The sequence below is a fragment of the Macaca mulatta genome, chromosome X, assembly GCF_049350105.2.
Source record: "Macaca mulatta isolate MMU2019108-1 chromosome X, T2T-MMU8v2.0, whole genome shotgun sequence".
Classification (NCBI taxonomy): domain Eukaryota; kingdom Metazoa; phylum Chordata; class Mammalia; order Primates; family Cercopithecidae; genus Macaca; species Macaca mulatta.
Window position 1 is genome coordinate 45,151,605 of NC_133426.1, and position 25,916 is coordinate 45,177,520.

The window sequence follows — 25,916 nt, forward strand, 5'->3', positions numbered from 1 at the left end:
TGTCCAAAGAAGGCATAAGCTGAAGGTAGTGAGTTTCCTGTCACTGTATGATAAGATAGATGACCCTTTGCCTTACAGAAAGGATGCAAATATGTTAGAGTTCAAATTGCTGAGCTTTCAAATTTATTTCAACCCCAGGAATCTATGACATACGTGTAATTCAGTAAGTAGAGATAGATTTTGATCTTTAACATATTGATATATTTCTCTGTGGTTTGCTCTCATATATAAACTAGGAATAAATATACTCATTTCCTGCTTAACCCACACAAAAGGTTTCCAAATTATGCCTTCCATAGACCTCTTGATAATCCTAAGAGAGAAGAGCTAACGCAATTGTAAAAACTATTACTGCCATAAGTGGCCTTGAGTTAGGAACAAATTAATATGCATTTTTAATATCTTTTTGTATTATTTCTCCACATTAATGACCAAACTTGTGTCGACAGCAGCCTAACAGAACCCTGGATTGATTTTCAATTTTCCTCTGAGCAGAAATTTGGCAAAGACTAAATCATAGATTGGGGAAATACAGAGTTTTCATCATTGTTATTATCCTGATATTATTACAATTTCAATTATTTGCTCTGTGGCTCAAAAGATAATGTTTTTACATTTCTAGTTTGGTAGGTTTTTTCCCCCCTTTTTATTATTGTTAATGTCTGATGTGATTCCTTTTTGATTAGATAAAATGATCTTTACTATTTCTACTTTAAAAAATGTATTGAGGGGTTTTGTGGCTTAATAAACAGAACACAATCACCATATCACAATCAATTGATATAGTGATTATGTTCTGTTTATTAGGCCACAAATATTGTGTTAGAACACAATCACTGTATTAATTGATGTCTTCCAAGTGACTTTCTTTATAGGCATATACTATATATTATATAGTTTAACCTTTGCTTACTTCATAGTATGTGGACATGCATAGAGGGACAGCCAATCCAGAGACCTCTGGGCCAAGTCACACTTAACGGCAAAAGCATTTTTTTCTGAGTACATCAGAATAGGGATAATGAGATATCAAAGGAAGAATTGTATAGAACAAAGGATGCCTTGATTTTTTAAAAAAGGGGCTTGATTGGTAACATCTAAGTTTAGGGAAAGCTTAAAGCCCTGTAAAGGCAAAGCTTGCTTTGTGTCGTCTGTTCTGATGATTATTCAGGCTTTGGTTACGTTTTGGCTGGGGCTGCCTGTATTCTGTATTTGAGCATCATCTGGAAGGAGCCACTGGTGACTTGTCTCATGTCTATCTTTCCCCTAGTCTTCTCTTGCCTCCTTTTTCTTTCTCAACTTGTCTGTGTCAGGACTGGGGAAGCCTTTCACTGTCTCATTTTCTTTTCTTTTCTTTTTTTTCTTTTGAGGCGGAGTCTCACTCTGTTGCCCAGGCTGGAGTGCAGTGGCGTGATCTTGGCTCACTGTAAGCTCCACCTATCAGTTCACACCATTCTCCTGCCTCAGCCTCCCGAGTAGCTGGGACTCCAGGCGCCCGCCACCACGCCTGGCTAATTTTTCGTATTTTTAGTAGAGACGGGGTTTCACCGTGTTAGCCAGGATGGTCTCGATCTCCTGACCTCGTGATCCGCCCACCTCAGCCTCCCAAAGTGCTGGGATTACAGGTGTGAGCCACCACGCCCAGCCAACTGTCTCATTTTCATTCATGAGCTCCATCAAGAATAATGTAGGGATCATTTGAGTGGGCACACTGGGTGATTATTAGGCCCTTTTCTATGAGTCTATGACACAATGGAAGTTTGGAAATGAGTAGGTTAGTCTCTGACCCATTCCAAATAACCTCTTTGCCACAAATGTTGAGATGGCAAAGTCTTCATGGTTGTAATCTTAAATAAATTAGATGATTCAGAATCTTAGTTGTTTTAACTCTGAACACTTCCAGTTCCATGACTGGATGGAGAAAATGGGTTGAGAGGGGACTTGTATCTATTCCGTAATATCTCTCCAGTTGGTTCCCCAAACTCCCATGGGCGAGAAACACAGCCCTCTGAATACCTCCCAAGGGTCACAGGAACAGGGTCTCCTGATTTCATAGTGAGGATGTACCTCTGAAGGGGCTCTGTTCCTCCAAGACCATTCCCCAGAAGATGTGCACTGACATCCAGGGAATATTGCCCTGTGTGGTACTGTGGAGGCATTCTCAGTTGCTTAAATTTCCTTTTCCACTAATAGTCATTTCATCTTTGACTCCAGTGTTAGATGTGTGTGAAAATAATACAGCCACCAGTCAGCCTATTTTTTCTTTTTCAGCACCAATATAGTCATGTTCTCTTTTAAAACAAACAAACAAACAAATGAAACTTTTTTGAAGCATCCTTGACCTAGTAGCCTGTGAGGCATTAAAATATTTACAGTCTGAAAACCAACTGTGAATCCAATATAAAATTTTCATCTTCGTTAAAGCACTTTATCACAGGGTGTCTTGTATCAGAACGAATCGAATATGGTCTGTCTCCCTCACTGGGGTGTCATCTCCCAGAGTGCAAGGACCTTCTCTTGATACCCGTATGCCCTCCTAGCGCCTAGCACAGGTCCTATAACCATCTCTTACATATTTTTGAGTTACATTTAAACAAAAGTGAATTTCACTTGTTTATTAGTTACATCTGAACCCACATTTAGATTATATAATGAACACGCATTTTGGTTAATTTGCTGATTTCCCTTATTCTATGCATTTTAAAAAATAATGGAGACGTTGGAAGTAAAATAGTCAACCATCCTTGTTTGAACAAAGCTGACTGAACACTCTGTACTGCCATCTAGTGGGAGAAAAGGCTCTGCGGCCATCTGGTGTATTCCCGTTTGGAGGGAGTAACACTGTTTAGAACAATGTCAGATCGGATCGTAGTTGAGGGGATGGGAGCCGGACACAGTGGAGGATATGTGTTTTCCCCTGATTAGCCACGTGCTGCCTAGGGTGGTTGCCTCTTGGCATAAAAGCAGAGGAAGCCTTCTTTGTGGTTTTGTGAACAAGCACCTCATGATAAACTCTGAGCGGTGTTCTTGGCTGTGGTTCTGTTTGTGGGGTAGTAATTTAGGCTGTGGGATATTCCCATCAGAACAATGCAGCTTTTAGAGGAGAAAAGTCACGATGTTATTAGCATAAGTGCTAAACATGCTCGAGCGCGTGCGTGCGCGCGCGCGCGCACACACACACACACACACACACACACACACACACACTGCATCGTTTCACTTTCTTCCTAATTCTTGGTCCTGTCATCTTCCTTAGCAGCCCTGCCGTAGCTGTACTGCACTGTGGCTCAAGATGCAGTGTCCTTAAATACAAAACTGCATTTGGCCCTGCAGGAGGGGAGCCCGGGACTCCCTGGCTCAGCCTCTGATGATGACTACTGGGGCTTTTCATCCAACTTGACTTTATTTATTCATAAGCAGGGCTGACAGTCAAAGTTCTGAGGTCCCTGAACCGGCCAGATCCCTCCTCCCTTTCGTTTACTTTTATTTCTTTGATTTTATTTTTTCTCCTCTCATCTCTGCCTTGTCAGTTCTCTGAGCAGAGCCTGTGAGCTCCTTGTGGCATCTTTTTCTTCCCCTAAACACACAGCAACACACACACACAAGCAGATAGGCACAATTGAAGGCTCTGACTTAGATCCCAGTTGGAAAATGGCGCTTGAGGAAATCAGAGAAAATCCACTTAAGTCACACACAGAGAGAGTCCCAGGGGGCTGGCCTGACAGGTAGGCTGAGCTGACACTGGGCCATTTGGTGTGAGTTGAAGGATGAGGCAAATCTCCCAACCACGTATCCTATAATAGCTCCCCAGTTGGCTCTTGAAACTCCCATATAAATACAGAAAGATCATGATTTCCAAACAAGAAATTAGGACTTATGTCTGATGGGTTATCAGAAAAACAGGGCAGAGCTGTTTGGCCAAATCTGGGATGAATGATCACTCAGAGGGCTCGTCTCTTATTCCAGCTGAGATCAAACACAGAGGCTGCTAACTTAGAACACTGTTGAGAAGAATTCTGGGCCACATCTGGGTTTAGTAGGGGAAGAATGTAGGAATATATTAGGAAGGCCTGAGATAGTCATGCATGAACTAGTGAAAGCATCACGATATTGGCTTTTCATGCAAATGGCTTCTTAGAGGGCTAACAGTGAAATGCCATTAGCTGTTAACTTCCCGGCACAAATTAAATTATGACATTAGCTGCCCATCACAAGAGAATGGGTCACAGAATAGGGGAAGTTGTTTCTATGGCTTATTCTTCCTTTTAAAAATTGAGGTAAAATTCACATAACAATAAAATTCACCATTTAAACCATTTTAAATTATACAATTAAGTGGCTTTTAATACATTCAGAAGACTGTGCGACCATCACCACTACCTAATTCCAGAATCATTTCATCACTCCAGAAAGAAATCCTGAACCCATTAAACAGTCACTCCTAATTCTCGCCTCCCCTCAGCCCTTGGCAACCACTGATTTCCTCTCTGTCTCTATGGATTTGCCTATTCTGGACATTGCCTATAAATTAAATCATAGAATATGTGGCTTTTTGTGTTTTACTTCTTTTTATTCACTGAGCACAATGTTTTCAAGGTTTACCCATGTTGTAGCATATATCAGCACTTAATTCTTTTTTATGGCTGAATAATATTCCACTGTATGGATAGAATATATTTTTTATCCATTCATTGGTTGATGAACAACATTTGGGTTGTTTCTACCTTTTGGCTATTATGAATAGTGCTGCTATAAGCATTCACATACAAGTTTTGTTTTTTGTTTTTTTTTTTAAATAGGTTTGGTCTCACCATCGTCCCCAGGCTGGTCTTGAACCCCTGGCCTCAAGCAGTCCTCCTGCCTCAACCTCCCAAAGTGCTTGGATTACGGGCGTGAGCCATTATGTCCAGCCCACATACAAGTTTTTGTTTGAACACTTGTTTTCAATTCTCTTGGGTGAATAGGTGAAGGTATTTTTTGGCCACCTTTGGTGAAGACAGAACCATTTGAAACTGATAGGTGAGTTTTGCTACAAAGAAAAGAGCAGATGTGGCTGGGCACAGTGGCTCACGCATGTAATCCCAGCACTTTGGGAGGCAGAGGTGGGTGGATCACCTGAGGTCAGGGGTTGGAGACCAGCCTGGCCAACATGGCAAAACCCTGTCTCTACTAAAAACACAAAAATTAGCCGGGCGTGGTGGCGGCGCCTGTAATCCCAGCTACTCGGGAGGCTGAGACAGAAGAGTCACTTGAACCTGGGAGGCAGAGGTTGCAGTGAGCCGAGATGGGGCCACTGCACTCCAGCCTGGGTGACAAGAGTGAAACTCCGTCTCAAAGAAAACCAAATCAAAACAAACAAGCAAAAAAACAGAGCAGGTGTTTGAGTGCAGCCTGGATGAGGCATGAAAGTGGGAAAGAGTGTAACAGAACACCTTGGGCCTGCCGTGGAATCCTAAGGGCAAAGGGTCTCTGGAAAGGAGGTGAGGAGAGATCGAGAAGATGGTGTCAAAATAAGACAGTAATGACCTTGAGCTTAATGGATAGGAGAAGAATGGGTTTGTGCAGAATTTATAAAATGGCTGCTAATATTTCCTTTTTTATAAGGAAGGGAAAAATCTATGGTGGAGATGAAAAGGTGGGTTAGGGGAGGGCCAAAGTAAAGCAAAAATTGTTCTGCTTTTGGCCATGTATTGCCAGCATGTTGTTAATAGATGCTGTTTTGGCAGAAAGAAGAAAAGCTTGTTTAGCTGCATGTAATGCAAGATGACAAAATTGGTGGAGCAAATTTTAGCATAACAAATTGGAGAAAGGGACTCACTTATTACAAGAATACTGCTGTGCATTTCTATAGTGATGGACTTCTGAAGCATATTCTTGTCTATAAGCTCATTAGGATAAATGAATCAGACAGAGCAGGTACTATTTTCTGTCATTTGAGAAATAAGAAAATCAAGGCACCCAGCACAGCTCTTGGTGATTAGTAGATATTCAGTCAGTATTTGCTAAATAAATGAAGCAGAGTCATATCAAGTTAAAAAATATCAGAGCTTGGAGGGTCTTTGAGATCATCCAGAAGCCCTCTTCCCACCTCAATTTTGGAGAAGGAATGTCAGAGCAGATTGGGGAAATTTTGGGCTTAAATCCAAGGTCAATTGGTCAGGGAGTGAAGGACCCAAGTCAGCAATGTGTCCTTTGTTTCAGTACAGAGCGTCAGCATATTAACTACAATGCTGGGTGGCGATTTGTGCTCTTGCCTGTCTCTACCACTGAGCCATATGCTTCTGGGGGTGGAGCTTGGGTCTGATTCATCTTTGAATACCCAGGATGCTGTAGTACAGTTGATGAAACTTGTTGGATGGATGAACAGGAATGGAAGCTCTGTGTTATTACTGCGTCTCTGCTCCTTCTTCTCATTTTGCCACAGCTTTTAGTGGCAGATACAAAACTCAACCATAGTTTCCAGGCTCCAGGAATCTTTTCCCTAGACCCTAGTGTCTACATTCATCAAGGTGTACTCATAGAGTACAGACTGCAAAAGATGTACCTGGCGGGTTGCTTTGGACTTGTTAGGCCCCCTGGGATAATCTCTACTGTACTGTTATTATGGAAGTATCTAGAAGGTGAGAGAAAGAGGACATTTTCCTTAGTTCAAAGCCCAATGCCAGTCTAGCTACCTTAGGTAGAATCTCAAGTGTATCTTGCACACCAGAAAGTTCCTTCCTGGCTGGGCACGGTGGCTCATGCCTGTAATCCCAGCACTTTATGAGGCTGAGGCAGGTGGATCACTTGAGGTCAGGAGTTCGAGACCAGCCTGGCTGACATGGTGAAAGTCCATCTTTACAAAAAATACAAAAATTGGTCAGGTGTGGTGGCACGCACCTGTAATCCCAGCGACTCGGGAGGCTGAGGCAGGAGAATCGCTTGAACCCGGGAGGCAGAGGTTGCAGTGGGCAGAGATCATGCCACTGCACTCCAGCCTGGGTGATAGAGCAAGATTCTGTTTCAAAAAAAAAAAAAATAGAAAAGGAAAGTTCCTTCCTTTGGTATGTTATCCAGGTCCCAGGTAGAGGTAGGCTTGCCTTTTAGAAATTATGCTTTTCAGAATGGGACTCAACAATGATGGGGGCAGTAAGAGGTCATAGGATCTTCAAGGGGTTCTGAAACAATTCTTTGTCTACCCCGTTTTGCTCTTCTTGGGGACTTCTGTTTGTTCCTGAGCACATATTTCAGGCAAAATGGAGGAGGTCTCATAGTGGTTTTTCCCATGCCTCATACTAGACAGTCACGCTGTCCCCAGCCTGTGAATGGCATATGGTGGGTACCAAAGCTAGTGCATGAAGGGTCTGTCTGCAGGACAGAAAGAGAGGCACAGGGGGTTGCACGTTGACCATGGTGTTAGATTTGTTATATGACCTCTGTTCTGCTTCTGCCCTGTGTTGAGCATCCACCATGGGGTTCTTCTACCTAAGCCTCCACTTCCTGTCTCCTGCACAAACTCCAAGACCCTCATATTAGATCTTGCCAACACCTCCCCAGCCTGGGGACAGCGTGACTTCTTCCGGTTTTTTCTGTTCCCACTCAGTGTCAATAAATTCATAGAGTGCAGACTGCAAAAGCACCATATTGGAAAGCTCAGTTTTATTCAATGTTCCATGATGGCCATATTACCAGCAACCTGACTCCTCCTGATTTCAAAATAGTTTCCACATGTATTAGTCAGGGTTCTCCAGATAAACAGAACTAATAGGATGTATAGATAGATAGATGGAGAGAGATTTATTATAAGAAATTGGCTTATGTGACCATAGAGACTGACGGTTCCTAAGATCTGCAGTTGGCAAGTTGAAGACTCAGGAGGGCCAATGGTATAGCTCTACTTCAAGGGCTGGCAGCCTTGGCACCCAAGAAGAGCTGACGTTTCAGTGTGAGTCTGAAGGTAGGAAAAAAGCCAATGTCTCAGCTCAAATGCAGCCAGTCAGGCAGGAGGAGTTCCCTCTTATTAGGAAGTGGGTCAGTGTTTATTCTATTGAGGCCTTCAGCCGACTGGATGAGTCCCACACACATAATCTGCTTGACTCAGTCTACTGATCTCAATGTTAATCTCATCCAAAGTCATCTTCACAGAAACACTCAGAATAATGTCTGACTAAAGAGCTGGGCATCCCATGGCCCAATCAAGTTGACACATAAAATTAACCATCACACCACACAACCTAAGCACAAAGCCAGAAGGTCTTATTACATGGATGAGATAGCCAGGAACCAGTGATTCTTCTTTGTTCCATGTCTCTTATCTTGCAGAAGCCAACAGCGCGTTTGTTAGCGCTCAGAATTCACTTAGACTGCCTGAGGTACCCATGTAAAGGACCTAGTGGCCCAGGGAGTGTGAGAAGCAGCCTCAGCATCCCCATGAGAAGGTCGGTTCAAGCCCTCCCTCTTTGTCATGGCAGGGAGGTTGGGGTGAGCCTCTCTTTCCTCATCTTTGCTGAAGGTGAGCCACTCAGTCCTCTGAGGTGGCATCTTCTGCACAAAGGGGCTCAGCTAGATGTGTGTGGAGGGTCATGGCTGTGCTGGTTCGAATGAAGAAGGCTGATACTTGAGATGATAGTACAGGAGGGAACCAATGCAGAATATGATGATGGCACCAGCAAGGTGCTGAAGTTCCCAGGGCAGCATGTCCATGGGAGTGGGTGGGAGGCTGTCAGGTGGGAAGAGGATGCTGTATTATCAAAGTTGGCTTCTGTAATGGCTGAGGTTTGGTTATTCTTTACAGTGGGAGATAGAAGAGGAACCTGACTTTCAAAGTGATCTCTCTGTATTGTGAAACAGGATATATATGGGAGCTTCTAAGAGAGAATACTTAGCCAGCCCGGGAGCTGGCAAAGAGCTGTCAGAGAAGGATGCAGGTGAGTTGAGCCCTGGCAGGGGGGTGGACTGGCAAGGGTCATCCTGTCAGATCTTTAGGCCAGAGGTCGCAGCTAGGAACTTTCCCGAATTGTCGCTGAGGATCACATCAGAGAGAATGGGAAATGACAATGGGATGGAACCTTACAAGTAAACCTTGTTTAGTTCCTGTCTTACTGTAAGCCACTGTGTTTTATGACTGTTTTGTCACACTTTAGACAGACCACAGCTTCTCCTTTTTCTCAAACTGAGATATGAGATGGGAATGAATTTCTCTCTCTCTGTCTCTGTCTCTTTCTCATCATCCCCTTCACATCCCCTTCCCATGGCCTTCACACTCACCTGCACCAGGTCTGGCGTGAGGCGCTTGGCCTGCAGCCATTTCTGGAACCTCTCTGTTTTCCGCAGGACACGCTCAATGCTGCAGGTCCTTGGGGCTGATGCAGAGGCACAGATTCTCCTGTCTGAGATCTCGTTTTGATAGTTGCTGACCAGTCTAAAGATCTCCACAGGGCGCCAGATTTTGGAATCATCTGAGTAATTTGCAGGATAAGAAAGCAAGAAGTCGGGAGGCAGTCCGAGGTGGGAAGCCAGCCAGTTGTCAGACCTGTTGGAAGAATAGCCCTTTGAGGATTGGCCTGTGAGCTGGAGGCTCGCAGACCCCAGGGACAGGGAGACAGGGGACAATAGCCCAAGTGATCCATTTCTCCTACTTAGACTGAGGTGTTCGAAATTATTTTTGTGAGAGGACTATTTTTGCTTCTTCAAACTTATGGTAGTGTATATGTCATATCAGAAAAGGTGAAGGAGGTGTGAGTCACGCACAAACCTCTTCATACAACTGGCACAGAAAGTCTAGCCATAGCTCTCTGAACTTTTACTCCCTGTAAAGATAGCAGCTTTACATACACTGACATTTTTGATTCCCCTAATTCCCAATTCCACTTTACAAGGGTGGAAACTCAGGCTTGTAGAGCTTAAGTACCTTAGCCAAGATCAGACAATATGTTGCCAATCAGAGGTGTGGACCCCAGGCTGTCAGTCAGCAAACCCCAGTATCTCTCCCTTCCCCTACATTGGTTCCCCAAACTGCTTACCCTCTGACCAATGGCTGGGTCTTGGAACCACAGAGGTTCTTGAAGAGGCTCTTGGGTCTGCACTAGGGAGACCACTCTGCCTCCATACCCAACCCCAAGCAGTCCAATTCATTTTGTTTTCAGTCTGAAAATTTAAGTCTTCAGTACCAATAAAGTCCCAGGCAAGAGTGACTACTAAATGGTCATCAAATTAGAAGCTACCTGGGCTCCAGGAGGTGGGTGATTCTACATGATGGCCTGGCCAGTCCTTAATCCTCCTGGAAGAGAGGCATTGGCTAATTTATTTATTTATTTTGAGATGGAGACTCACTCTGTTGCCCAGGCTGGAGTGCTATAGCTCCATCTCAACTCATTGCAACCTCTGTCTCCTGGATTCAAGCGATTCTCCTGCCTCAGCCTCCCCAGTAGCTGGGATTAGAGGTGTGTGCCACCACGCCTGGCTAATTTTCGTATTTTTAGTAGAGACAGAGTTTTACCATGTTGGCCAGGCTGGTCTTGAATTCCTGGACTCATGTGATCCGCCTGCCTCGGCCTCCCAAAGTGTTGGGATTACAGGCATGAGCCACTGTGCCTGGCAGGCATTGGCCTATTATCACCTGCCAGTTTCCTAGGCCCCACAGTTATATTTTCTCCATAGTCATTTCTCCAGCTGTGTGCTGATATTTCCGTTAGGGAAGAATGTTAAATCTCTTTTTGATTTATGTATGAAAAATTACTCAGAAAAAGTTTACCTTCATTATTATTAACAATTGAAGGTCATACTGCAAATGAAAATCAGGCAGCATACAACATGCTATGTATTTAATTTAATTAAGAATATTTAAATTCTTATTATTGGGCATTATTGGGTTACCCCATGATAATGAGTTTTGGATAATGCATTTTGGAAGAATTAGCATTTCCATTAGACCCAAACCCTAGATTGTGTTGTTTTTTTCTCTTACCTGACACGACTTTACCCTAAGAGATTGCAAGCTTTTCCTACTGTTTTGATGGCAAAGAAAGTTACACAAAAAAATTACAAGGGCAAAGAGGTCAAGGGACTTGTTCAGGAAGCTGGACAGCCCAGGCCTCTGAATCCCTGAGTTATGCACTAGAGCTCCAGTCTCACATCTGGGAAGGTGCTCCAATGGAAACTGTCAGTGAGCAACTTCTGCAATGCAGGACAATGCAAATTGCATTGGAAGTAGGCACGAAGGATTCTGTACAAGAACATTGGCATCAATGTATTTAAAAAGATGAAACAGTGTAACCTTGTAATGAGTCCATTTTACTGGAAGTTTCAGGACAACTATGGGAAAAGATCCTCCCCTCTAGGTGGATAAGGAAGGCCCAGGACCCAGACACAGGCCTGTCTGCCTTTATCCTGCAGCTGCTCTTGCTCATGGAGTTTCAAACCCACCCCCACTCCCCACCCCCACCCCCCAGCCACCAAAGGGACTGGAGCTGGAAAGTTATCACTCGGTGGCTCTTTTAGATAATGATAATAGTAAGACGCATTTGTGAAACACTTAAGTGTGCCAGTCACTTTACTAAACACTTTATATGTACTGATTCATTTAATCCTTTCAATAAACCTACAAGGCTGATACTATTATTAACATATAGATGAGGAAACTGAGGCACAGAGTGATTACATCATTTGCCCAAGGTCACATGATCAAGAATTGCAGGAAGTGGCATTCAAGGCTCCAGAGTTTGCAGTGGGGACACCACTAGACTTCCATAGCCAACCCCAAGGAATCCCATTAATTTTTTTTTTTTTTTTTTTTTTTTTTTGAGACAGAGTCTTGCTCTGTCGTCCAGGCTAGAGTGCAATGGTATGATCTCAGCTCACTGCAACCTCCACCTCCTGGGTTTAAGTGATTCTCCTACCTCAGTCTCCTGAGTAGCTGGGATTACAGGCACACACCACCACGCTCCGCTAGTTTTTGTATTTTTAGTAGAGACGGGGTTTCACCATGTTGACCAGGCTGGACTCAAACTCCTGTCCTCAAGAGATCCGCCCACCCAGCCTCCCAAAGTGCTGGGATTACAGGCATGAGCCACTGCGCCTGGTTCCATTAATTTTAATCTTGTTTCTTTCACCACTTTGTGCTTGCTTATTCCTCTATCACCCATTTTATGAATTAGCTCATAGAAACAGATTAGTCACATTATTAGGGTTTATAGGTGGCAGGATCCTTGAAGATTATTTTGTCCCTTCCCCATCTTGTTTTGAGGATGAGAAAATTGAAAAGAGAATTGAAAGGGATGAGAAAATTGAAAAGAGAAAATTGAAAGCAGAATACATATGTGACTTTTCTGAAGACTCACAGACAGTTAGTGGTAGAGGAGGGCAGGTCTCAGGGCTCCTGTTCTCCCAGTCGGTGGGGGTGGTGTGGGAAGAGATTCCTTGCCCTGTGAGACAAGTTCATTGTCCTTTTTTCCTGTCCCCACCTCCTAAGGAGGCTCCGCTGAGACAACAGCACTGCCTTGGTAGATGACCTGTAATGAGTGCCTGGCAGGCTCAGTGATGGCTTGAGGCATTCCACAAGGACCAATTGAGACAAATAAACAGGATCGCAGGCTGCACTTCTACCCTCATTCAAAAATGGTAACAAATTTATTGCATTGAATGGGAAAAATGTGTATTCTGACAGTGTTGACTACCTACTTTATTGAATAGAAGAATGTCAGTGAGAAAATGTCAGTGCTTTTTATTCACTAAAATGTTACTATCCTGGAATTTGGACAACCACAAAGCAGAGACAGCATTCTCATCTTCCTTCTAAATTGAGATCATGGGCCTGATTGAAGTGAGGCTGGCCAAGTTCCTGATTGTGTTGAAAGAGGGACAAGCAGAATTATAGTTTCTCAGAGCTGGAATAAAGCATCAAGGCCATGTGGTCCAATCCCCCCAAGTCCCTCAACATGGGGTGGGTGAGTGGGGGAGAGCGACAGTTTTGGAATTAGAATAAAATGCCCTCTTCCCGTGCATTCTTCTCATGCTTGAATCTGGTCAAACATGAAGTCTATAGATATGCCTTTCTAAATTGTTTTTCTTCCCTTCCCTCTTCTCATCCTATAGCTCTGCACTGAACCCTTAACCCATTTAGTGTCTTTCCAAAGCTCTTAGGCTACAGTTCATGCTCCTTAGTGCTTAGAGCTTAGTTCACAATGCTCTGCCTGCTGCATTGCCTGCTGCTTTTCTTACAAGTTTGCTTTGGTCTCACCAAACCACTGACTATCCTTGGATAAGCCACATTCTTTCAGGCGTCTGAGGTTCCAGTCACCTGTCATATGCTGACACCTTTGTCTGAGACAGTTTCTTCCTCTTTCTTGTCTCGAAAATCCCATTGTAGCCCTTTAAAATCCAGATGGATACCACCTCTTTGGAACTCACTCCCTCATCCCCAAGTTGGGACCTATCACTAGGTGGCTCTTTTAAATAATGATAATAGTAACACGCATTTGTGAAACACTTAAGTGTGCCAGTCACTTTACTAAACACTTTATATGTACTGATTCATTTAATCCTTTCAATAAACCTACAAGGCTGATACTATTATTAACATATAGATGAGGAAACTGAGGCACAGAGTGATTACATCATTTGGCCAAGGTCACATGACCAAGAACTGCAGGAAGTGGCATTCAAGGCTCCAGAGTTTGCAGTGGGGACACCACTAGACTTCCATAGCCAACCCCAAGGAATCCCATTAATTTTTTTCTTTTTCTTTTTTTTTTTTTTTGAGACAGAGTCTTGCTCTGTTGTCCAGGCTAGAGTGCAATGGCATGATCTCAGCTCACTGCAACCTCCACCTCCTGGGTTTAAGTGATTCTCCTACCTCAGTCTCCTGAGTAGCTGGGATTACAGGCACACACCACCACGCTCCGCTAATTTTTGTATTTTTAGTAGAGACGGGGTTTCACCATGTTGACCAGGCTGGACTCAAACTCCTGTCCTCAAGAGATCCGCCCACCTCAGCCTCCCAAAGTGCTGGGATTACAGGCATGAGCCACTGCGCCTGGTCCCATTAATTTTAATCTTGTTTCTTTCACCACTTTGTGCTTGCTTATTCCTCTATCACCATTTTATGAATTAGCTCATAGAAACTCCCATGATACCCTGTGTAAGACCTTTAAAAATATTTCCTATACTCTGTTTTAACCATTGATTTACTTCTTTGTCTTCCTGATAGAAAGTGAACTCCTTCAGAGCAAAGATTTGACCTCTTTTAACTTTGCAACTCAGTGTTCAGCGGAGTACCAAGTTAGTGCTCAATACTCTACAGGTGGATGGATGGATAGGTATTTAGATGTATAGATAGATAAGTGAGTAGAGAGATGCATGGAGGGCCGGATGGTGCGATGCACAGTGTGATGGCTGGGTGGAAGAATGCATGGAGGGCCACCTGGATGAATGGGTATACGGATGGTGGATGAATAGGTGCATGGATTCACATAAGACTGACTGAACGTGCAGATGGATGCTTTTGCCATAAGCTTTTGAGCCCTGTATTTCCCAAGGCCCCTGAGTTGATGTGCAGGAGTGAGTTAAGACAATAATTTATTATCAACTTCTGAGGGCAAGGAGACAGACGAGAGACAAGGGAGAAGGGAAGGCAAAATCAGGCCTGATGATTTAGTTATTTTACTGTGGGCCCTCCACTGCTCAGTTGGAAGTATTTAAACATTTTTTTTTAGACTTTGATAGTGGAGGTGGTATATAAGACCAAGTGTGCATAGTAAGGAAGGTGAGATTAAAGCATTAGCCCTGATAAGAGCCTAGGAACTACTAGGAATTATTGTGATTAGAGGTACTGCCACTGTTTACTCCTCACCCCACACCCTGCATGCACAATACTGACCAACCAGATCATGGGAGAATCTTACCAATTGGTGTGACTTCTCAGGGTTTCATATATAGGTATATTGTCAGTAGGAAGAGTATGGCAATCAGACTTACTCATTTTCCTAGCTTCCCTTAACTTTTTCATTCAGGATTTAAAAGTCAACATGGAATGCATGGGAAAATTGATACTGAAAACATTCATACTTTTAAAGGTCAGTGGTTGAGTATGGGAAGTATGTGATTCATCCTTAGCATACTTGCCAAAGGAAAGATAAAGGAAAAAAGGAGAGGTGATGTTCATCTCCTTATCATGTGTATTCAGCATATCCAGCCAGCCTGGGAAACCCATCTATGATTTGTTGCTGAACAGATGCAAGCATTGTCCAATCCTTAGTGAGGACTAGGACCTGGCTATAGCATTTCAACCAAACAGCTGAGAGTTTTGGATGGGCTTTTTCCTAAGGTGTCATGGTGATCACTTTTTTTTTTTTTGAGACAGAGTCTTGGTCTGTCACCCAAGCTGGAGTGCAGTGGCGTGATCTTGGCTCACTGCAGCCTCCCGCTCCTGGGTTCAAGCAATTCTCCTGCCTCAGCCTCCCTGAGTAGCTGGGACTACAGGCGTACGCCGCCACGCCTGGCTAATTTTTGTATTTTTAGTAGAGACGGGGTTTCACCATGTTGGCCAGGATGGTCTTGATCTTCTGACCTCGTGATTTGCCTGCCTCGGACTCCCAAAGTGCTGGGATTACAAGTGTGAGCCACCGCGCCCAGCCGGTAATCACTTTTTTGAAGTAGGAAAGTGTTTGGAGAGCAACAAGAGCACAATAAACAAATATACCCTTAGAAAGAGAGGCAAAGGATGTAAACCTGTAGACAATTTAGCAAAGAAGAAATACAAATGGTCAATAAATCTGAAAAAAGGTTCAACTCAGAAGAAATTCAAACTAAAAAAAGTATTAAATATTTGTAAGTGTGCAAGAAGTGAGCTTTATAAGTAGAAGTCTCCATTTAGATATATATATCTCCTTCAATTTTGTCTTTTTGATCCAGAAATTTCACTTTTAGGAGTTTGTCATAAGGAATTCATCACTCATGTGCACAATATATAGCTACAGGGATGTTTAACATAGAACAGTTTATAATACCAAAAAACGAAATAAAAAACTCTAGTTTCACAATGGTGGTTTTAATAAATTATAGTTAAATAATTAAATAAGTTATGCTTAAATAGTTAAATAAATTATGGTTGATTGATGCGATTGAATACCATGAAGCTGTTAAAAATCAAAGTGTGCAGAAGATCATTTAATAATGTGGAAAGATGTTTCTGATATATTGTTAAATAATACTTTCCGAAAAGTATACATAGCATGTTCACATTTTTGTCAAAACATTTCTTAATTCACACTTCGAAAAAGGGTGGCAAGGATATGCAACAAAATGTTGACTAAGGGGTGATCTCTTGGTGGAAGAATTATGTGTGATTTTAGTTTGTGCTTTCTTTAATCAATCTTTCCTGAAAATACTAAAATAAACAGGCACGACTTTTATAATAAGAAAAAGGGTATTTATATTGTAGAGGAAAGGACTCGAAACAGGACCACGTCCCCAGACCCACTGACTGCCTCTCTCTGCCTCTCTGTGCTGAGGATGACCATTCTCAACGTGCAGAGCTCTAAACCCCAATCTGCCCTGCCTGGTGTTTTCCTGCTTGTATCTGCACACTTCCCTTTCCGGGCACATGGAAAATGAATTCTAAGGGAGATGAAGTAATATCCTGGACTCTAACGGGACACAAACCTATTTAGGGAAATGCTTTCTGATTTTGGCTAGCATCTGCCAAATGCTAGTAAGAAAACCTTCATTTATTGCCCTTTGGTGAATATGCAGTCACCCTAGAGCTCTTCCTCAGTTGAATCCTTAAATTTCTCTCCCTCCTTTTTAAAAATATGCCTGTCTCCTCATTGCCTTTCTCCAAGGAATCAGCGCCCCTCCACCTGTGTTCTTGGTCCTTTTTATCTCATTTCCTAGGCGGAGAACCTTGAATTCACATTCAACATCTGCATATTTATTTCCTCTCGCATGGTGTTGGTCAACAGAATGACTCTATAGCTGAATCGACTTGTATCCTTCCTGTTCTACTTTGTTCCCAATGACTTGTGTCCTGGACTATGGGAACTGGTCTCACAGCCCCTGCCAACACCACCAGTCCGTCCTGTCCACTTTGCACGAGCTCTTCCTAAATCATAGGTCTCACGTTGCCACTCCCCAGCCTAACACTCTCACCATGGCCTGCAATAGAGATTCCTTAATGGATGGTCTTTCAAAAATGCCTTTAAAACGGTTTAATATGCCTTTAAAAAGGCTTAATATGCCTTTAAAAAGGCTTAATATGCTTTTAAAAAGGCGTAATAGGAAAAGTCCACACCAACTCCATAAAATACCTCACAAAAGTAGTTTAACATTTTTGATTGGTATTTTCTATCTATTATTTCTATTTAGTAATTTGGTTGAGTAAGCAAAGATGTCTTTGATTAATACAGATTGCAAATAAAATCATTGTTAATTAATGCCTTTTGTTTGGTCACCAAATCTTACAAACATAAGTTAGGTCCTTTGAGGAAGATGGAGGAGAAAGGACATATATATGACAAAGGGTCTTTGGTGCTGAAAAGACTGGAAACCATTGGTTCACAGGATTAAGGCCCCAATTCCTTGGCATGACAATTAAAGACACCCTGCCCCACATATCCCTTCAACCTCCTCCTCTGTCATGCCTCCACATACACCCCATGCTCTAGCTAAGCACCTCTCACCTCTTCCCACACCTTTGCTTAAGATGTTACTTCCACCTTCACCTCCTGTTACATTTCAGCTCATCCTTTAAAAGGCCTTGCTTAGAATACCTTCTCTTGCCTTCTCCTGGCGAAGCCCTTCCCCAGTTCCCATTTGGAATTAATGGAGCTCCTGGAGGTCCTTTACACTGCCCTGCATCAGACCAAGCTTTATTATTATTATTTATAACATGACCCCTCGTCCTGACCGCCTAGAAGGCAATGACCGGAGTTATAGTTGCTGTCACCACAGTACCTGCTAGAGTTTGGCTGTGGTAAAGGCTCATCGACTGTGTGTTGATAGGTGTAAATTCCAAGTGTGACGCCATTCTTTGCTGAGAGCCATGTGCATTGCAATTTACTAAACTCCAGTTTTCCTTTGATCATGGCAATCTCTCACAACAGAAAGCTCGTTCAGAAACTTTGGAGCAAACTGTCCTGGTTTGAATTCCACATCTGCCACTTAGGTGACCTTGTGCAAGTTACTTGATCTTTTTTAAAAAATAAATTTTATTGTGTATATTTAAAGTATACAACACGATGTTATAAGATGCATATATATGGTGAAATGGGTACCATCATCTCACAGAGTTACCCATTTCTCCCCACTGAAGTCGCTTTATCTGGCTATGTCTCAGTTTACCACCTCAATAATGGGTGCACATCATTATCTCTCACAATAGTTTAAAATAGGTGTCACATTGTAGGCTTTCTATAAATTTTATTTCCCGCCCACTGTGAGAAATGAACTTGATAAACTCAACAGTCCCAGGCTACTCCATTCATAGGAAAGAAAACTTCAAGCTTTCACTCCAAAAGGAAATGTTGGATTTAGCATTTAGGGCGGGAATTTGGCTTCACATCTTGCCCTCCTACCCACCCCAACCTCAGACCATTACCACTCTGATTAAATGGATTTGTTTCAGCTCCCACCCATATTACATTCTGATTCCTTTTCAGCAAATTCCTGGACATCTTCACAAGAAGGGAACAGAATTTTGTGATTCAGAGTTATTTGATTGATATTCTGACCTTATTTCTTCTTTAAAGAACTTCTTGCAAATAGATGTCCCGATGCAGGCATTGCATTTATCAAGACCGAGGAAAGTCCTTCCAAAATTGTAGCTGGTTCTGACTTGGGACACCAGAGAAGAAGGGGAAGAAGCTGGCAAGGAGAAGGAACAGCTCAGGGCTGAGACCCACAGCAGCAGGGCCAGCCAGCCGGGGCGGAGGGCGGCAGCCTCAGGCCCCAGCTGGGGCTCCATCTTGGGCTCCGGACTCCAGCTGCAGCCTCTGGCTGCCTACTCGGGGCTGCACAGAGGCAGGGCTTGGCCAAAGAGGAAGCTGTCAGAGGGGGCTGGCTTCTGGGTGCTGACCCCATCCCAGCCTCGCAGGTTTCTCTTTGAGGATGCTGAGGTGCTTGGGGCTAATGAGGCTGGGGAGGAGGTGAGGAAGTCAGTGGAGGATGCTGATAACGCTGTTTCCAGAGTTACTCTTCCTCTGCCGGGGGTGGCTGCTTCAGGCTGGGGAGGGGCTCACTGGCAGATTTCGGGAAGGACAATTGTCAGGGCTTCCCTGTGTGGTCCTTTTGACAAATACAGGATATCCCGGCGGGGCAGGAAAGGTTCATGCAGGATGTGTGTCCAACCTGCGTTCCACCTGGGAGTTTCAAAGGATCCTGAAAGCCTCCGCCCTCCACTGTTTTAATCCCGGGTTTATCTGTCCCTATGGATTACACGTGCACCCCAATTTTTGACCCCTCTGTGCTAGGTCATTTGTCCTGCCCCTTAATCAGCCCTACTTGCCTCACTTTTACCATATTTGCCTGTGAAATAACTAGAGGTTAGTTTGCTTGCCATTAACCGGCACATTTAGCACTGATTTGAAAGGCAAAGGCTTTTCGCTGCTTAGGGAAGAGAAAACCTCAGGTTAGTCCATCTTCTCTTGCTGGTCTGAGAACAAGAGACCGGAAAGAAACCGGTGGCCTCTGTGGTATGATGAGGGGAGCATCAGAAAGAGCCTTCTGACTGCACCCAGCTGTGTTTATCCCTCTCCCACAGACCTGAAAGCTTCTCTTCCTTTACCAACTTGCTTCGCTTCTCAGTGGCTTGGCCGGATTTGGTAGGATTTAACTGCCCCAGGATTGCCTTCCTCCGGATACCAAGATAAGGTCCACAGCATGGAGTAGATGGGAGTGCTAATTTGGGAACAGAGAGAACCTCTGAGAACCAAATCAGGGAAGTCAGGTTGCCTCATATTCTGTGAGAGGGTGGAGGTGGGGAGCAGGGCACAGTTTGAAAATATGAGAAAGTGCATAAGAAGATGGGGCTGGGGATGAGGAAAAGGGAGGTAAGAAGGAGTGGGGATTGCCTCTAGACACCTGACAAGTTTTGCTAGACATTGGTGGGAAGAGCAGGTAAAGGCAGTTTTCTGAAGATAAAGCACGTGCTTATTAGCATCTGTATAGCCTCCTTAGTAAAATGTCTGGTCATGTTTGCTGTTTATTGGTGAGTTTTGACACTTGTTTATATATTCTAGATCCGAGTCCCCTGTTGGATATGTGGCTTGCAAATATTTTCTCCCCGGGGCTAACTTGTCTTTTATTCTTTTAACAGAGTCTTTTGCAGAGTGAAAGTTTTGATTTTGAAGTCCAATTTGTTAATTTTTTCTTTTTGAATCATGCTTTTGGTGTCAGGTGTGATAAAATAAAAACTTAAGTACATTTAAATTTTAAAGGGTTTATTTGAATATTCAGCGATTCATGAATCAGGGCAGTATCAGACTGCAAACATTCTGCTGGGAGGGGCAAGAAAGGAAACTTTCATCGTGTTTGCAGAAGTAGGACAAAGAAAACAATTTTTATTGGTTAGAGTGGAAAGTCCCTAGTTACGGATTAATTGATGATTTTTTTGATTGATATATTTTCTAGTTTAAATTTACTATTTACATTGGGCTTTGGTTTGTTCACACAGGTGCCAGAGCCACCGCAGTCTAATGGCCTCCCAATTAGAATTTAAAAAAAGAATTCATCCTTTTTGATCAGCCTCTTCACTAAAACTTGGGCGGAAGCTCCACTCTGTGACCATCATGGCTAAGTTGTCCTTGTCTCGGTGTGAAACTCATAAGTCACAACATCAAGCTCATTGAGGAGAGATTCCTTTTGTTGTTCATCTCATTTTTGTTGCTCTTATTACAGTGAGACCATCTGGCATACCGTTGATGACTGTGAACACACATTTAAGACCCTCAAGTGAATATAGTTCACGAGGGAGATTATGATGACTACCAGGAGGATAATACCGAGAGACTGCAGTATGTTCCTTAGCCAAGGTCCTCACAAACCAACCCAACTAACATTTCTAGAGAAACAAAAGAAAACCACAGGTCAATGACCAGAGCAAACTGTAAATTCAGTCTGAGTTCAGAGGAAATTTAGTTAGCAAGATTTCTAGATTTGAGCTTGAAACATATTTTTCTGGTTTGCAGTTTGAATGTCTCTGGTTATGGCACTGAGGGTTTCAATGATCTCCCTGAGTGGTCCACATATCAGGCATAAGGGTTGTCCTCAGAAGTCACATCAAGTTGTCTATAACTGTCTGGCGGGGTTTCAGGAACAGAGCACGTCTTGTTCTGAGTGATTTCAAGTCTGAAAAATGGGAAAAAATTGGATTGGAGGAATAAAGATGAATTCAAAATTCAGTCCAGTCTACAAATAGACAATAACACTCAAAAAACAACAAATATGGCTACAGTTTACTATCAAAAATCATGCACAGATCTTTTCAGACATTACAGGGGTCCTCTGGCATGTGCTAAAGTTAGTTCTAGGTCAAAAAGACTTAATTTAGAAGTTTCGTTTGGGAAGTTTGTAAAAAATATCAAAAGGTCTAAAACATTTGATTAAATAGGATTGTTGGTCATTATGAAACAATGAGAGGCAAATACAGAAAGGTTATATAGCTGTAAAAAAAACTTAGCTCTTTTAATATTGAGAAGACTCATATATATGTGTGTGTGTGTGTGTGTGTGTGTGTGTGTGTGTGTGTAAAAACAAAGACCTAGTAAAAGACAACACGAAGCACAAGAAATTATCTTGATAAAACACAAATCCTTGTAAGGTAGATCACTTAAAAGATAAGAGAAACCTTTCACCAGGAAAACTTTGTTCTTTCAACAGAAAAAAAAGCCAGTGTCTAGCTTTGTATCAATGTACTTTTGATATTAAAGCTAATTTTTAAAAACCTGTCTAATAAATTCATTCAATTTTAGTGAGCTTGACAACACATGAAATTCCTTTTTCAAATTTTAAACTGTCTATACCTTTCTTATATCAATTTAGTTTGTCCTATACTCTTCCTCTCTCCCGCTGTGAAACAATTAATCACTCTAATTTAGGACAAAAATTATTCTTTTTTCCCCTTAATGAAAATACACCCTTATAGTTACAACTTCCTTGATAAAACATGCCTTACTTCCTTCACATATACAGTTGTTGCCCTTATTATTTCTAGAAGTTTTAATTGCACACGTTAATTAGAATTTTAAATTCTTAGTAACCTTAATTTCTAGTGAAAACTAGTAAGCATTATAAACAGTTTCGTATCAGCATTTTGTAAATAAACACCATGTCATATATAATATTTCATGTTTATTAGCAGACCCAAATATATTTAGCTTCTCTATAGTGTATAAAAACAAGATGCCAAAGTATACATACTTTAATCTTATGTTCAGCAATTAATGTTTTAATGTTTTAACTTACTCAGAAATGGCTTCAATATTTAATGAATATTTATTACTTAATGGAACATAATATAACTTTAAGATTTCAAGTTACCGGCCAGGCGTGGTATCTCATGCCTGTAATCTCAGTACTTTGGGAAGCCGAGGCAGGTGGATCACTTGAGGTCAGGAGTTTGAGACCAGCCCAAAATGGTGAAACCGCGTCTCTAGTAAAAATACAAAAATTAGTCAGGCGTGGTGGCATGCGCCTGTAGTCCCATCTACTCAGGAGGCTGAGACAGGAGAATTGCTTGAACCCCGGAGGTGGCAGAGGTTGCAGCGAACTGAGGTTGTGCCACTGCACTCCAGCCTGGGAGACAGAGCAAGACTCTGTCTCAAAAAAAAAAAAGATTTCAAGTTACAAAAAAAGATTTTTGAAACAATTTTTAGTAGACATGTTTTATAAAACATAATTATTTTTGAAGTTTATAGACTTTTATTTCATTTACATTTACCCAATTCACTTGTTTTTTTTTAATTTTTAATTTTTGTGGGCACATAGTAGGTATATATATTTATGGGGTATATGGGATATTTTGACACAGGCATACAATGTGTAATAATCATATAAGGGTAAATGGGGTATCCATCCCTTCAAGCATGTATCCTTTGTGTTACAATCTAATTATACTTTTTCAGTTATTTAAAAATGTACAATTACATTATTATTGACGGTAGTCACCCTGTTGTGTTACCAAATGCTAGATCTTGTTCATTCTTTGTAACTGTTTCTTGTACCCATTAACCATCCCCACTTCCCCTCCCCCGACACCCTCACTACCCTTCCCATCCTCTGGTAACCATCCTTCTACTCTCTATCTCCATGAATTCAATTGATTTGATTTTTAGATTCCCACAAATAAGTGAGAACAAGTGAATTTTGTCTTTCTATGCCTGGCTTATTTCATTTAACATAATGATCTTCAGTTCTATCTGTGTTGATACAAATGACAGGATCTCATTATTTTTAATGGCTAAATAGTACTCCACTGTGTGCATGTACTACATTTTCTTTATCCATTTGTCTGTTGATGGACACTTAGGTTGCTTCCAAATCTTGGCTATTGTGAATAGTGCTACAGTAAACCTGAGAGTACAGATACCTCTCTGATATACTGATTTCCTTTCTTTTGAGTATATACCCTGTTAGGATATATAGTGCAATTGCTGAACCACATGGTAGCTCAATTTTTAGTTTTTTGAGGAACCTTCAAACTGTTCTCCACAGTGGTTGTACTAATTTACATTCCCACCAACAGTGTGTGTGGGTTGCCTTTTCTCCACATTTTCTCTAGCATTTATTATTGTCTGACTTTTGGATAAAAGCCATTTTAACTGGAGTGAGATAATATCTCACAGTAGTTTTGATTTGCATTTCTCTGATGATCAGTGGTGTTGAGCACCTTTTCATAAACCTGTTTTCCATCTCTACATCTTTTTTTTCTTTGAGAAATGTCTGCTCAAATCTTTTGCCCATTTAAACAATCGTATTATTAGAATTTTTTCCTATAGAGTTGTTTGAACTCCTTATATATTCTGGTTATTAATTCTTTGTCAGATAGTTTGCAAATATTTTCTCCCATTCTGTGGGTTGTCTCTTCACTTAGTTAATAGTTTCCTTTGCTGTGCAAAAGCTTTTTAACTTGATGTGATCCCATTTGCCCATTTTTTGCTTTGGTTGCCTGTGCTTGTGGGGTATTATACAAGAAATCTTTGCCCAGTCCAATGTCCTGGAGATTTTCCCAATGTTTTCTTGTAGTAGTTTCATGGTTTGAGGTCTTAGATTTAAGTCTTTAATCCATTTTGATTTGATTTTGGCATACAGTGAGAGATAGGGGTCTAGTTTCAGTCTTCTGCATATGGATATCCAATTTTCACAGCACCATGAGACTGTCCTTTCCCCAATGTATGCTTTTGGCACCTTTGTCTAAAGTGAGTTTACTGTAGATGTATGGATTTGTTTCTGCATTCTCTATTGTGTTCCATTGTTCTATGTGTCTGTTTTTATGCCAGTACCATGCTGTTTTGGTTACTATAGCTCTGTAGTATAATTTGAAGTCAGGTAATATGATTCCTCTGGTTTTATTCTTTTTGCCCAGGATAGCTTTGGCTATTACTTGCTTTCTATATCTGGGTGCTCTAGTGTTGGGTGCACATATATTTAAAATTGCTAAATTGACCCCTTTATCATTATATAATGACCTTCTTTGTATTTTCTCATTGATTTTTGTCTTGAAATCTATTTTGTCTGATATAAGTATAGGTACTCTTGCTCTTGTTTATTTTCCATTTGCATGGAATATCTGTTTCCATCCCTTTATTTTCAGTCTATGTGTGTCTTTCTAGGTGAAGTGTGTTTCTTGTGGGCAACAGATCATTGGGTCTTGTTTTTCTATTCATTCAGCTGCTCTATAACTTTTGATTGGAGAGTTTATGCTATTTACATTCAATGTTGTTATTGATAAGTAAGGACTTACTCCTGTCATTTTATTAATTTTTTTCCTGATTGTTTTGTGGTCTTCTCTTCCTTCTTTCTTTCCTCCCTGTCTCCCTTTTTTCTTTCCTCCCTGTCTTCCTTTTAGTGAAGGTAATTTTCTCTGGTGGTATGTTTTAATTTCTTGCTTTTTATTTTTTGTGTATTTGTTGTATGTTTTTTGGTTTGGGGTTACCATGAGGGTTGCAAATAGTATCTTATAACCCATTATTTTAAACTGATGACAACTTAACACTGATAGCATAAACAAGCAAACAAAAACAACTAATAAAAACTCTATACAACTTTGTCTCCTTGCTTTTTAACTTTTTGTTGTTTCAATTTATATCTTATTGTACTACATCTTGAAAAATTGTTGTAGTTACTATTTTTGATCAGTTTATGTTATTGCCTTTCTACTTAAAATGTGAGTAGTTTACACACCACAATTACAGTGTTATAATATTTTGCATTTTTCTATGTACTTATTATTACCAGCGAGTTTCATAACTTCATATGATTTCTTATTGCTCATTAATGTTCTTTTCTTTTGCTTGAAGAGCTCCCTTTAGCATTTCTTGTAGGACAGACCTGGTGTTGATGAAATCTTTTAGCTTTTGTTTGTCTGGGAAAATCTTTATTTCTCCTTTATGTTTGAAGGATATTTTCACTGGATATTACTATTCTAAGGTAAAAGTTTTTTTCCTTCAGCACTTTAAATATGTCATGCCACTGTCTCCTGGTCTGCAAGGTTTCCACTGAAAAGTCTGCTTCCAGATGTATTGGAGTTCCATTGTATGTCATTTGTTGCTTTTCCCTTGCTGCTTTTAGGAGCCTTTCTTTATCCTTGACCTTTGAGAGTTTAATTATTGAATGCCTTGAGGTAGTCTTCTTTGTATTAAGATTTCTTGGTGTTCTATAAGCTTCTTGTATTTGAATATTGATGTATTTCTCTAGGTTTGGGAAGTTCTGTGTTGTTATCTGTTTGA

General features: G+C 41.5%; 1 protein-coding gene across 3 annotated transcripts in view; it reads right to left on the bottom strand.

The window, feature by feature from the left end:
* The window catches only part of DIPK2B (divergent protein kinase domain 2B), a 54,851-nt gene extending 35,580 nt beyond the window's left edge, over positions 1-19,271 (bottom strand). For 2 of the 3 annotated variants that reach the window (XM_077989576.1, XM_001098371.5), the window contains exons 1-2: positions 18,705-19,271; positions 9,247-9,511 (exon numbers count right to left, since the gene is read on the bottom strand). In XM_077989576.1, the coding sequence (XP_077845702.1) occupies positions 9,247-9,511; positions 18,705-18,937 (498 nt within the window). In that variant the 5' untranslated portion in view covers positions 18,938-19,271. The remainder of the gene's footprint in view (positions 1-9,246; positions 9,512-18,704) is intronic. The other variant, XM_077989577.1, reaches the window with a different exon arrangement.
* Positions 19,272-25,916: the final 6,645 nt, after the last annotated feature.